Raw genomic sequence first — 15,000 nt, forward strand, 5'->3', positions numbered from 1 at the left:
AGAAATGGAATAAATGGAATGTTGACCTCAGGGTAAGATCCCACCCTAGTCAGTTTCCAATTTGTGAAAAGGAACTAAAGGAAAGTTTAGAACTGGTTGTGGTGGTGCACACCTTTAATTGAACAAGGGGGGCCATGTTCCAGCCCCCAGTAAGCAGCAGATTTTGGCAGCTTCGGCCACATGGTTCTGGAATTAAGGGTAGAAGAAAGGAACTATGAAATTTGCCCCTGAGACTAAGGAAAGCTGCTGAGGCCAGGCATGTGTCAGGGGTGTCCCTGAATGGAGGTCATGAAGCTGAAGCATGATTGCCCTGGAGAACCTAAGAAGCAGGAGATGCCAGAGCCGTGGGACACCTGTTGAGGAGAACTGCTAACAGAGTGGAACCAGCCCTGAGAAAGAAGTGCGCTGCAGTCAGCAAAGCTGAACAGAGCAGGAGATCTGAAGAACACTTTGACATCAGACATGGAGATGCAGAGTTTGGAGTTTGCCCAGCTGGGTTCTGGTCTTGCTTTGGTCCAGTATTTCCTCACTATGCTTCCTTTCTTATGTTTTGAAATGGTAATGCATATCCTGTGCCATTATATATTGGAAGTATGTGTCTGTTTTGATTTTTATTTTATAGGGGATTACAGTTAAGAGATTGCATGAGTCTCAGAAGAGACTTTTGACTTTTAAACACTGTTTAGACTGATAGACTATGGAGACTTTTTAACTTGAACTAAATGAATTTGTATTATGATGTTGTTACAAGCTTATGGGGGCCAGGGAGTGGAATGTGGTAGTTTTAATGTAATTGACTCTCATAAACTCATAGGGAGTAGCACTACCAGCTCCCAAATAATGGCACAGAGACTTCTTTTGAGTATGAAAGCTTGGCCTTAGCTTAGGGTTGCTCCCAACTAATTCTTAAGTTGTCACGTTTATATTAATCTGCATTCTGACATATGGTTTGTTATCTCTGCTCAGTACCATGCACCCCACTTCCTCCGTGTCTGGCTGGCAAATCCCCAACTCTCTGATTCTTCCCAGAGTTCCTATCTCTGCCCATAATTCCCACCTATCCCTTCCCGCCTAGTTACTGGTCATTGAGCTCTTTATTAAGCCAGTCAGAAGGCATCTTAGGCAGATGAGGTAAAACAGAAACACATCTTCACAGTGTACAAAAAGATTATCCTACATAATTAGGAGTTGTGGTTTTGTTGGAGTAGGTATGGCCTTGTTGGAAGAAGTGTGTCATTGTGGGGGTGAGCATTGAGGTTTTCTATGCTTAATATATTGCCCAGTGTCTTAGTCCACCCCTGTTGCCTTCTGATCAAGATGTAGTCAGCACCATATCTACCTGCACACTGCTATGCTCCCTGCCATGATGATAATGGACTGAACCTCTAAAAGAGTAAGTGAGCCACCCCAATTAGATGTTTTCCTTATGTGTTGCCATGGTTATGGTGTCTCTTCATAGCAACAGAAACCCTAAGATACTTTTTTTTTCTAATGGTTTTTCAAGACAGAGTTTCTGTTTGTAACCCTGGCTGTTCTGGTACTTTCTCTGTAGACCAGGCTGACCTCGAACTCAGAGATCTGACTGCCTCTACTTCCTGAGTGCTGGGCTTAAATTAAAGGTGTGCACCACTGCCATCTGACTTCTAAATCTTTTTCTTTTTTTTTTAATTTATTTATTTATTAAAGATTTCTGTCTCTTCCCCACCACCACCTCCCATTTCCCTCCCCCTCCCCCTAAATCTTTTTCTTAATAGGTACTAATCTATCCCGATATGTTTATTCTTAAGACCTGATTAAATCCCAGAGACTTGTCAAAGTAGCTTTCACATAGCTGTTTCTTGGAACACATGCATTCAGTCCATAGTAGTGTTAGATGAACTTATACCCTTACATGTAATACTGAATTTTGGGCTGGGGAGATGGCTTAGTCTGTAAAGAGCTTGCTTCACAACTATGAGGACCTTCATTCAGACCCCTAGTGCCTATATAAAAGCCAGATGTGGTGGTTCTCCTCTTTAGCTCCAGGGTGTGGCAGGGGTAGAGACAGGAGGGTTTCCCTCAGGGGCCCACTAGCCAGCCAGTAAAGCCAATAATCAGTGTCAGAGACTATTTCAAGATATAAAGTGGTCAGTGATAGAGGAAGACACTCAGCATTGACCTTTGTCCTCTCTACAGGCACATACAGGAGCACATCAGCACACACAAACATGTTTTAAAGCATCTGTTTAATGTGTGCATGTGCACATGCCATAGGATGTGGAGGTCAGAGGACAACTTGTAGGAGTTTGTTCTCTCCTTTCACCATGATGGTCCCAGGGTTGGAACTCAAATCACCAGGCTTGGCAGCAAGCACACTTGTTCACTGAACCATTTTGCCAGCCCCTGAAGTTTATTTTAATTAGAAAATTTATTACTTAACAATCTGTTCTGACTAAGAAGAAAATTAAAACCAGGTATGGTGGCACACACCTGTAATCCCAATATTTGAGGTGGAGACAGGAGGGCCAGGCTACTTAGGGAGTGCAAGGCCAGCCTGGGATTCATAAGACCTTGTCTAAAAACAGAGAAACAAGCAAGCACCCCAGAAGGCCAGTGATACGGCTCAGTAGGTAAAGATACTTGCAACATAATCCTGGCAATTTGTTTTCAATCTCTTGAACCCACACAAAGGAGGAAAGAACAGATTTCATAAACCTGTCCTCCAACCTTAACATATATGCCATGGCATGTCTGTCAACCAATCATGAACACATTGTAATAATACAAACAGAAATAATTCCAATAAAGAGGAACTTGGTCATCTGAATATAGTCATGGATACCTATAATTCCAGTGTTTGGGAGACTAAGGAAGGAGGCTTGGGAGTTAAAGGCCTGCCTGGTCTACATAGCAAGTTCAAGGCTAGCCTTAGTTATAACAAGACCTTATGAGGGTGAGGAGGAAGAGGTCAGATACAGATAGGTAAGGAGAATAAAACCTATAAACCTACAGTTTCAATGAATGTGTGTGTGTGTGTGTGTGTGTGTGTGTGTGTCCCCTTAAACCTGAAGCCACAAGATACAAAGAAATTCAGCCTAAGAAACTAAGTGCTGAAAACCAGAGGGAATCAGGTGGAGAGCTCCAGAGAAGCTGGTTTCACTGTGGTGGGGAAGCAGCTTCTGACTTGACTGAAAATGAGGTTTGAGGGGATATGCATACATAAAAGAGGTCGGTATACAGGAAAGGCGGCAGACAGCAAACTAACCAGATGGCAGCTTTGTCAGCCTACCTTGGTAATTTAATGAGACCCTGTCTCAAAAATTGGGAAAGGTGCCAGGCGGTGGTGGCGCACGCCTTTAATCCCAGCACTTGGGAGGCAGAGGCAGGCGGATCTCTGTGAGTTCGAGACCAGCCTGGTCTACAGAGCTAGTTCCAGGACAGGCTCCAAAGCCACAGAAAAACCCTGTCTCGAAAAACCAAAAAAAAAAAAAAATTGGGAAAGGTAGGACTGGGGAGATGCTCATCTGCTAGGAGAACCTACTACTCTTCCAAAGGACCTGGGTTTGGTTCTCAGCACCCACATTTTGACTCAGAACCATCTGTAACTAGTTCCCTAGGATCCAACACCCTATTCTGACTTCCATGGCACCAGACTTGCACATGTGTTCTTGTAGGCAAGACACTCAAAACATATACTTTAAAGTTTTTAAAAATAAATCTTAAAAATACTTTAAGGGGCTGGATAGATGACTTAGCAGTTAAGAGCACTGGCTGCTCTTCCAGAAGACCCAGGTTCAGTTACCAGCACCCACATGGCAGCTCACAATTGTCTGTAACTTCAGTTCCAGGGGATCCAACACTCTCACAGAGACATACATGCAGGCAAAATACCAATGCACATAAAAAAATGAATAAATCTTTTAAAAATATTGTTTTAATTTTTTTAAGGTGAAAAGAGGGCTGAGAATGTAGGTTGGTGGTAGAACACTTGCCCAGCATCCAGTGACCATAGACTTAGTCCCTGGTGTGGCAGAAGAAAATGAAGATGGGTTTAGGCTGTAGAGGACCTCAGGTGTGGGGATCAGCGCATAGCAGCATGGATTTTGCTGGCATTGATGGGAACAGAAGGACATGGGGAATGCAGGGCTCTATTGAGGATAGTTAAGTGGACAGTCATGTAGATCTAAAATACAGTAGAGACCAGTGGGGAACAGTTGACATGCCAGGTAGCTGAGAGTGCCCTGGGGGAATTGGAAGCCTTGTTTAGGCAGTTTCCGGTAAGAGATGGAGCAAAAAGAAGGGAGGGGCATCCTGGGCTGACTGAGGTTGAGCAGCGGTGACAGGACTGGCTCTGTGCCAGGTTAGATGATACTTGTTGCTAGAGAGACCTGTTTTTACAGTTGTCAGGGAAACAAGGCTTTGACTTGGGGACACTATTTTTTTCTGAAAGTGACATAATGTGGCCTGATATCAGGAAAGCGAGCTGTAGTAACAGTGCTTAATCGTGCAAAGGTTAGCAGAGAATTAGGGAGTGTTTCTCCTCTCCTGCCCCTGCACATCATTGCAGATTACCCCAGGGAAGCCTCAGCCCAGCAGCCTTCCTGGTCCTGCAGAATCCTATGGCTTCATGTAGTCAGCTTCATCTTTTTCCTTTAGTGGGGTCCCTAGGATCTCATAGGATCCTGCCCTCTGGTAACCATATTCAAGGTGAGAGTTGATGTGCTCCCTTTAGCAAGAAGGATGTCCTGAGGGGATGAGGGTGGAAAAGGCTTTCCTGGCCAGGAAATCAGGAAAGCTACCAAGCAGAGAATGGTATAGTTCTTTCATGTGTTTGAAGGGGGCTGAGGGGAACCTATGACTATCAGGAAAAACAAGGATGTGACAGTGCACAGGGTGACCCTTGCCGACCTCATATAAAAGAATGTTGGAAGAGGCTGGTGCACCCGGTCACCACAGGCGAGAAGATGGTGATCACAGCCTGTGATGGACATTTGGTCGATACAAATCCTAGAGGTTGTTCCTGTGAGGGGCCTACCTCATGGGCAGAAACTCAGGCAGTTTCTGGCTACATTCCAGGCCATGTTGTGAGCAAACTGTGTTCCGTGAACCTCTGTCATGGCTCTGGGTCTGCAAGGTCTAACTGTCAGGATTGAGGGTGTTTGGACCAGACTGCGGCAAAGAAAGTGGGGGGAAGGCGGGGGTAGAAAGTGAGCCTGAAAGGCAAGACAAGTTGCTCTCCTTGGCAGTGACATACTGTTCTCATGTCCTCCAAAGGTATGACCCGAGGCACAATCGCTGGTTCCAGATCCAGTCCTTGCAGCAGGAACACGCAGATCTGTGTGTGTGTGTCGTGGGCAAGTACATCTACGCTGTGGCCGGCCGTGACTACCACAATGACCTGAGTGCCGTGGAACGCTATGATCCTGCTACCAACTCCTGGGACTATGTGGCCCCACTCAAGAGGGAGGTAAGGAAGCCCTCCAGTAGGAGCCTTCCCAGTTCCCTTCCAGATCTGTTCTTGCTGACACAAGCTGGAAGATTTCCAAATATGTCAAAACAGAGGGACTCAGAGCCTGGAGGGCAGCCTGATTCACAGTCTTTACTCAGACTCCTCCTTGCAGGAAAACAGCTGTGGGGCCTCCCAGAGGCCACAGAATGAGACCTTTGGAGGTCTTATTTTTATAAAGACAATAATCGTCATGTACATACAGCATAGCACCTTGCTTCGGTCCAGTTTGGAGATGCTTAAAATTATGTACATGATGCAAAGGTAATGCTTTATGGGGTGCATCTAATTCTTTTTCTGGTTCCTGGGTACTTTGACCTAGCCCCAACTACCTGTGGTTTCAGGGCAAGGATGGGCCTTGTTGGCATCAGCTCTAAAGCCCTGGCCTCTGAAGAAAGATGTTGAGGCTGTTGTACACTTGCTCCAGGCTCATGCCTTAGAGTCACCAGGCCTTCCAGAATCAGGATGGTGTAGTGGTCACACATAAAAACTCTGCCCAACAGGGACCTGGACAAGACCTGTGGCTCTGGAGTCTTTCCACTACCTGTCATTTTTCTCTCTCACCCTTCCTCAAGCCCTTGGGGATTAAGACTTGGCTTCAATGGATTGAGGTCAGGATCTTCTGGCCAAGTCACCCACACAGCAGGCCTGATTCCTGTCATCTTCTCTACAGGCCCCCAGCTATGCCAGATCCTTGCTCTTTAGCTTCTTTGCAGGGAAGGAGGCCCTGCCCTAGTTCTGGAGAAAGGAGCAGATTTTGCATGGAAAACATCTGGGGCTGTTGAGATCTGATCTCTGAGGAGTTTGAGAAAGGTTTGTGGACAGAGCTGCAGTTCTTCATCTTGGCCACATAGGAGCAGTCTTGAGCTTCATTCAGTTTATTCCGCAGCTAGTCCCCTTCATTTCTTTGTGCATGTGGTCATCTCTTCCACTAAGTCATGGAGACCTAGTGGTGACAAATGACAAACCCTCCTCCAACAGGTGGATTGCAGAAGAGACTTATTAATCAACCCAAACACTACTAGAGTAGTTACAGTAAATAGATGAAGGAAATGACGTCTGTCTGAGTGTCAGAGTAAGGCCTAAAAAATAAATTAGCCATTTTCAGTGGACAAAGGCGCTCCCAGGCCCGAGAGAGACGAGCTTTGAAGAGCCTGAAGAGTAAAGAAGTAAGGAGGGCAGTGTTTGGACCTGTGTGGTCTAGGACTGGGCCAGCCTGTGGAGGTCGAGGGAAATGGGAGGGATGAGAAGTGGTTTGGAGGCCACTCGAAGATGTTTGTAGATGTAGATGTAAAGCTAGACCCTTTAGACAAATGAAACAGAACAAGAGACAGATGTGGTGATAGTGCTTGTGATCTCAGTGCTGGAAGACAGACAGGAGGGTCACAGCAAATTTGAGGTCAGCCTGGTCTGCATAATGAATTCCAGGGCTGCATAGCAAGACCCTATCCTAACCAAAAGAACAAAGCAAAACAAAAACAAGACAATGTTAAGGATATGGGCTAAATGAGTTCATAGACTTGATGTCAAACATTTAAGCCATGAAACTGGGCGGTGGTGGCGCACGCCTTTAATCCCAGCACTCGGGAGGCAGAGGCAGGAGGATCTCTGTGAGTTCGAGGCCAGCCTGGTCTACAAGAGCTAGTTCCAGGACAGGAACCAAAAGCTACGGAAAAACCTTGTCTCGAAAAATCAAAAAACAAACAAACAAACATTTAAGCCATGAAAAAGGAAAACTGATAAATCAGATCTTTTCAAAATTAAAAACTCTTGCTGGCAAAAGACCTTTTTAAAAAGTGCATTCATTTGATGGGTGGTGGCTCACGCCTTTAATCTCAGCACTTGGGAAGCAGAGGCAAGTGGATCTCGGTGGGTTTGAGGATAGCCTGGTCTCGAAAAACCTAAATAAATAAATAAATAGACAGACAGATAGTTAAATAAATAAATAAGTGTGCCTATTTTTGTTGGTGTGTGGCAGGGGACTTGCCAGTGTCAGAGAACAGCTTCCAGGAGTTAGCTCTCTAATTCCTCCGTGTGAATCCTAGGAATCAGACTAGGGCCTTTGGGGTGGGCAGCAAGAACTTGTAGAAATTGAGCCATCTCACAAACCCCACCTCCACATTTTTTTAAAAGAAACTTATGAAAAAAGTTACTGAGTAGCAAAAAAATAGATGTAAACCATATGTCTGAACCATAGTATTGAAGAAGTCAAGTCTAGTATTGGGGTTTGTACCTTTAATCACTGTATGAGGCTCCTCTGTGCTATAGAGAGAGCCTCTGGAAAAACAAATAAGACAGGAGGAAGTAGGAGGGAGCAAAAGAGTGGAAGAGATTTCACTGAGAAGATAGACAGATGAACACGTAAGAAAATAGCATCGTTCATCACAAGCCACAGTGAGTGCTGCCTGAAACAGAAAGTGGCTGCTCCTCCGAAGTTCATGCTATACAAGGTATACAAGGTCACAGGTCGCCTGTGCTCTGCCTGTGCGAATGTAAAGTAGTGGCAGCATCTTCCAGCTGCCGTGCAACTCAGAGCTTGCCATCTTGGGGATTTATCTCGGGGAAATGAAGACTTTACCATGGATAATAATAACCACTTTTTTTTTGGATAGTAGCCAGAAAGTGAACAAATGTCCTTCAACAGGTGAATGGCTTAATAAACTGGTTGATTCACAGCAATAAAAATGGAGAACCTAGACGGATAGAAAGCCAGTTGTAAAGGTTCTATTTTCAGACCAGGTAAGATGGTGTGTGCCTGTAATCCTAGCACTTGGGAGGCATAAATGGGGAATCTTGAGGTCAACTTGAACAGTATAGTGAGTTCAGGACAGTCGTGGATTCACAGAGAGTTCCAGGATAGAAAGATCTTGTATCAAAACAAGACCAAACCTGTTCTATGTTAGTTATATGTTCTTGAATGGCAGCATTGTAGAAATGGGGAAAAGACTGATGACCCTCAGACATTCGGTATGGGGATTTGGGTCAGGAGAGAAGTGGTTGTGACTATTGTCAACTTAAACTGACCAACAGAGAGGTTAGTTCTCCCAAGCCAAGTGTTTGTTCGGGAACGCACAGCACTGCAGTCTGGACACACCATCACTGGAGTGGGGGTGTTCTTTGTATGGTTGTCCTTTGCGATCTGACCCTCCAAGGAGAGTGCAGTCTGTGAGGCTGAAGTCATAACAGTATCTGTAAAACCTACACATCTGAGCCTGCTCTGTCACAAGCCTTATCCCAGCTTGGGAAACAGAGACAGGAAGAGCAAAAGGTCAAGGGGAGCCTGGGCTACAGAGTATAAAGCCAGACCAATTTTTTCTGAAAGTAAAAAAATTGTAAGGGTTGCGGGGTATGGTGGCATAGTCATTTAGTCCCATAACTCAGGAGGTAGAGGCAGGTAGATCTTTGTGATTTTGTCTACAGAGCACATTCCAAGATAGCCAGAAAGAACTACACTTTCTCAAAAACAACCCCCCCCAAAAGAAAGAAATGTAGGGGCTTGAAGTGTAGCTTAGTTGGTAGAGTGCTTGGCTAACATGCATGAAGCCCCGAGTTCAGCTCTCAGTATCAAATAACCCTGGAGTCATGCACACACCTATAATCCTACCCAAAATTGGGTGGATTGAGGTGGAAGGACAGAGATCAGAGGTTCAGGGTCATCCTTGGCTACGTAGTCTATAAAAAAAAAAGGTAAGTATGACTCAGTGGTAGGACATTTACCTTCATTTGCAAGCCCATGTGTATCAGTCCCCTATCCTGTATTACTTAACACGTGGTACAATATAAATGATATGTAAATTCTTTTATACAGAAGACTGAATCTCTGTACATGTTCAGTACAGATGTAGTATTTTAATTGAAATATTTTTTGTCCTTGTTTGGTTGAATCCAGAGATGCAAACACATGGGTATGGAGAACCAACTATATTTGACACTTTGTCTCAATCTTTTTCTTTTCCTCCCTATAACACACTTCCTGTGGGTGGGAACTATCTGCAGACACATCTGAAAAGATTGGGTGATGGAAAGGGCAGGTTCTCGCTGCCAGTGCTTCTCTGGCAGCTTGGGGTGGGCCTTGGTTTTCTTGTTCCCCGTCCAGATGTTTCCTTTAGGGACAAAGAAACACAAAGATTACAATCAGTCTGGGTCTGTAGTTAGCATACCCTCTTGGAAAGCGGTTAGGGATCAACAAGTAGGGCAGTATAACCTGATAGAATCCGGGGTGAGTTATCCTCAGTATGTGAAGGTACATCAGATGTGAAACCTTGATTAGTGTGCTATCAGGCAGTTGCAGAGTGGTGGCGGCAGCTACTACTGGCCATCTTGCTCACTGCCTTCTTGCCTATTCCCTGCCTTTCCTGTCCCTTTTGGTGACTCCAAACAGGTGTATGCCCATGCAGGCACCACACTGCAGGGAAAGATGTACATTACCTGTGGTCGCAGAGGAGAGGACTACCTGAAGGAGACACACTGCTATGACCCAGGAAGCAATACCTGGCATACTCTGGCTGATGGGCCTGTGCGACGTGCCTGGCATGGCATGGCTGCCCTCCTCGACAAGCTGTTTGTGATTGGAGGCAGCAACAATGATGCTGGCTACAGGAGGGATGTGCACCAGGTGAGCTGGGTCCAGGGAGTTCCCCTGTACCCTCTGGTTCCATTCATGCATAGCCTCCCTACTGTGTATATCCTTCACCAGAAGGGCGCATGGGTTAGGCTTGTTGAACACATACCAACTTATCATCACTCCAAGCCCACAGCTTACATGAAGGTTCATACTTAATGCTGCACATTCTAAATAATACAAACATATGACTGCCATAGTAGTTTCACTTGTGCCTTTACTTGTTATGTTTTCATCAAAAAGTTAACATACCCATCCATGCTGGATGTGGTGGCACACACCTTTTGTCCCAGTACTACTCGGGAGACAGATTTCAAAGACAGCCTAGTCTATAAGAGGGAGTTCCAGGACAATCAGGGCTACACAGTGAAACTCTGTCTAAAAAAAAGTTACCATACCCACATTGTAGACCCTCCAACAAAGACCAGAGAAGAATTGAGAGGCTCTTATCCTCTCACTTGTACTGTTCGCTCTCAATCTGTCTGTGGCTTGTTTCTAGCTGTTCATAGTCAAAGAGCATCCCAGGCCAAGTTTGGTAGTCCATTTCTGTAACCCCAACACTTGAGCCTGAGGCTGGAGGATTCCAAGTTTAAGACAAGTCTGGGCTATTCAGTAAAATGAAATTAAAGAAACAAAATGTGCTTTTCTCACCAGCGTTGTCCCCAGTGTTCTCCACTTTAACATCGCGTGTGTGTGTACATTGAGAAATTAAACAAACCCAGGATATCACATGTCCTAGAGAGACTCTATACCACAGTTAATCTACAGTTGACTTTTATTTTGAGGTAGAGTTTCACTTAGTTGCCCAAGCTGGCCTTGAACTCACTTTGCAGCCCCATCAGAACTCCTAGCTTGGGCAATCCTGCCTCGCTTCCTTTAGGTGTGCCAGTGCAGCAGCAGCTGCTGTCTGCCCCAGCGCCAGCACGGGGCAGCACTCTGTTCTCAGTGTATCATCTGGGTTCGTCTAAGCTTCACTCCACGTTACATTATGAATAATACTGTCATGAATCTCAGCCCCTCCCCCAGACATTGACCTGGAAGCGCTGGGGAGTGAGGCTTGGCCGCCTGGATTAACATTCCCTCACCTGTAGAACTTGACTAGTGTAAAGGTTCTCATTGTTTCTAGCACAAATTGCCACAAACCTTAATAAGATGAATTTATTGTCAGTCATAAGTCTAGCAGACTGACATCAAGATGTCAATGGGGTATCTTTCCCTGTTGGCAGTATTTAGTTTGTGGTGATTGCAGTTTCCTGGCTAGCTGTGGACAGCCTTTCTTGGCTGCCTTCACTTGTGGTAACCACTTCATCTTTAAGCCGGCAAGGGCGGGTGGAGTCCTTCTTCAAGTCCCTTCCACCTGACTTTCCCTTTTTTATTTTGAGTAATTAAAGATGTTCCTCCATTTGTGATAGGATTGTAAATCTGTAGTTTTATAACAAACTAGAACTCTTCTAGTTCAGATGTACATTTAACCAGGCTGGGAAAGTAGCTGTCCATAAAGTGCTTTCCATGGAAGCCTGAGGACCAGAGTAAAACTGTCTGCTTGTGACCCCAGTGCTGGGACTTGAAGACGGACAGATCTCTCTCTCTGGAGCTTGCTGGCCAACATAACCTGATTGTTGAGCCCAGGTCTCCATGAGAGATCCTGTCTCAGAAAACGTGATGGTGACTCCTGAGGAACATGAGGTCGACCTGGCCTCCACACATACGAATGCATTTAGCCCCTGACCTATGGGCTGCCATCACTTAGCAGCATGGGGTGCTGTAGCTCAGTTGTTCCCTCTCACCCAATGTCACACAGGAATTACACTTAGTTAACTAACTCATGAAAAGGCTCTGGACCATGATTTCTGCCAAATTTTACAGCAATGTAAAGCTGAAATTTTTAAGTGAAACCTTGGGTCAGAGCTGTCTGTAGACTGTGCACAGTGTCACACTCCTGAGCTGACTCTGCAAGTTTGAAGCTAGCCTGGTCTACATAAATAGCTACACGCTGGAGAGTGTTATGTATGTGGATGGGTCTACCCAGAAAATATGCCCCCCCCAAAAAAAAAGCTGCCCCACAACCCTTAATCACATCTATAAAGCTAGTTTTGCCAGTAACATGGCACATTCATAGATTCCAAAGATTAGGGTGTGGACATCCTGGGGTGAGGAAGCATTATTTTGTCTATGGTACCTGGAATCCCAATTTGACCACTTAGTGAAACAGATAAGATTTTGAGCCATGGGGTTGGACAGGTGAGCCCCAGTGGTTAAGAGCACTGACTGCTTTTCCAGAGGTCCTGAGTTCAATTCCCAGCAACTGCATGGTGACTCACAACCATCTCTAGTGGGATCTGATACCCTCTTCTAACATAAAAGTGTGCATACAGATAGAGCACTCCTATACATGAAATAAATAAATCTTTAAAAAGAAAGATTTTGAGCCATTGTTACTTAGGCCTGTCACCTCAACTCGTGGCAGCAAAGTAGGAGAATTACCACAACTTAAGGGTCATCCACACACCAGAGTCCAGCCAGCCAGGACTGCATAGCAGTATTTATTTATTTTTATTTATAAAATGATCTGAATATGCACCCCAACTTGCTGTATTGATGAGATGAGACTGGCCTAGACCTCAGAGGGAGCCGCCTGCCCCTGTCTCCCAAATGCTGGGATTAAAGGTGTGTGCTGCAACTGCCCAGCTTGAAGGAGAAATTTAAATATCTCTCTCTCTCTCTCTCTCTCTCTCTCTCTCTCTCTCTCACTTATTTTTTTCAAGACAGGGTTTCTCTGTAGCTTTGGAGCCTGTCCTGGAACTAGCTCTTGTAGACCAGTCTGGCCTCAAACTCACAGAGATCTTTCTGCCTCTGCCTCCCGAGTGCTGGGATTAAAGGCCTGTGCTGCCCCAGCACCCAACTTAATGTCTCTTAATACATATGACTAAATTCCCTTCCTGGCATGTGAGACAGGCACACACCGGCTTTGCCATACCTTTACCGGCACTGGGTTTTATGATTTCCTTCCTTCCATGGTTGCAGGTTACCAGTGACATTTTGGTTTACATTTCTTGGATTATTAGAAGATTGTTTTTTTTCCAAGTCTTTTTTTTTTCTGCATTGACTATTTTATTAATGAAAAGAAGGTTGGTGGTCTTACTTGGTCAGCAAGTAGCTGCTTCCACACACACTCATGGGTATGAGTAGGGGTGCTATGAAGAGGAAAGTTGTTAGGTGGGGTCCATGGGAGCAGGAGAAGCAGGATATGGAGATGAGAGGGAGACTCCTGGTGGCTGGGGAGTCAAGATGTTGGCCTACAGCCAAGTGAGGCTACGAGTAACAGATGACAAAGGTGACCTGGGGTGGGCTGGCAAACTGTCTCAGATGATGCCTGTGTTGACCCCGTCCTTGGCTTTGCAGGTGGCTTGCTACAGCTGCACATCTCGGCAGTGGTCAACAGTTTGCCCACTCCCAGCTGGGCATGGCGAGCCTGGTATTGCTGTACTAGACAACAGGATATATGTGCTGGGTGGCCGCTCCCACAACCGAGGCAGCCGCACAGGCTACGTGCACATCTACGACATGGAGAAAGACTGCTGGGAAGAGGGGCCCCAGCTGAACAATTCCATCTCAGGCCTTGCAGCCTGCGTGCTCACCCTGCCCCGCTCCCTGCTCTGTGAGCCACACCGAGGGACCCCCAACCGTAGCCAGGCAGATGCAGACTTCGCCTCTGAAGTAATGAGTGTGTCCGACTGGGAGGAGTTTGACAACTCTAGTGAGGACTAGGGCTCTCATGCCTTGTTTTTGGGAGGGGATAACAGGTGGTGATGGCCATAGGGTCTGGGTTAGAATACCAAGCTCTGGGGTAGGGCCCTTCCCAAGCCCTCCTGGTTCACCAGCTGCCCTTTCCACTCTGTTTCTTCAACCAGCCTGCTGCCAGCATTTGCAAACTCTGTGGCTGTGAATTATATTACAAAGAAAAGTGCTCTGGAAAGGCTGGCTATCCTCTGAGGGAGTAATCAGGCCCATCCTCTGAACTCTGAAGGGCTGCTGTCTTGTTTGGCCTCTTCTTCCCCTTAGTCTGTTCCCTGATGGGTTAAGTAAGGTCCCTTCTGCAAGAGGTCCTGGGTCTAGCAGTCATAGCTGTGGTCAGAGCTCATGACTCCTTTCTGTGAACCACATGATCTGGTGAGCAGCTCCAGCTGCCTGCAGCTAGGCCTTGAGCAGCTGGGGAACTCTTAAGGTACAGAGGATACCGTGTACCTGGAACTGGTCCTAGGGATGAAGAGATGCCCCATAGCTGTGTGTTTTTCTGACCCAGTATTGTTGAAAAAAAAATGAAATAAAACATTATGCAAAAGGTATTGTGTCTTCTATGGCTCAGTCTGGATTTTTTTCCTTTCTAGTCAGTGCCTCTCTGAGTGCCATCCAAGGAGGCAGTTTTCAAGTCACCTGCCCTGGGGAATGGGCTTGGCATGGGAACTGAGGCCCTGCTCTGTACCACATGGCACCACAAGGTTACTACCCTGCTTCAGACGTCTGATAAGCTCCCCAAGCTAAAAGGATGTTCGTCACAGAAACCAGGACCTGCCCCACTGAGGTGGCAAATAGCTACCTTCCTCCCAGTCAGGGCATCTAGAATGTCTACCCTGTGGCTCATCAGCCCCTCCTGCCCTAGTCCCTAGGCAGCCTGCCTTTGGCTGTTGCAGTCTCTGGTTGTGGTGCTGAAGGAGTAACTTAGACCCATCCTGGGAGAGCCTAGGATGGTTCACTTCACTGGATGGATGACACCCAGGCTGGTTGAAGGTAGAAAGTTCTTGGCTCCTGGGGGTGTGATTCAATGCTGAAGCACTTGCCTAGAGTATGATCCAGACATGAAAATAGAAAGAGTGAAGTCCTAGTCTGTGTCAGG

The 15,000-nt window shown here is 46.1% G+C and overlaps 1 protein-coding gene across 1 annotated transcript in view; it reads left to right on the top strand.

Moving 5' to 3' along the window:
- The window catches only part of Klhl22 (kelch like family member 22), a 38,390-nt gene extending 23,944 nt beyond the window's left edge, over positions 1-14,446 (top strand). Inside the window, exons 5-7 of the mRNA XM_041678275.1 lie at positions 5,254-5,446; positions 9,867-10,100; positions 13,509-14,446. Of these exons, the coding sequence (XP_041534209.1) occupies positions 5,254-5,446; positions 9,867-10,100; positions 13,509-13,874 (793 nt within the window). The 3' untranslated portion in view covers positions 13,875-14,446. The remainder of the gene's footprint in view (positions 1-5,253; positions 5,447-9,866; positions 10,101-13,508) is intronic.
- Positions 14,447-15,000: the final 554 nt, after the last annotated feature.

The sequence above is a fragment of the Microtus oregoni genome, unplaced genomic scaffold (genome assembly GCF_018167655.1).
Source record: "Microtus oregoni isolate MIOR12 unplaced genomic scaffold, Mior012 000029F_ref0000214, whole genome shotgun sequence".
NCBI lineage: Eukaryota > Metazoa > Chordata > Mammalia > Rodentia > Cricetidae > Microtus > Microtus oregoni.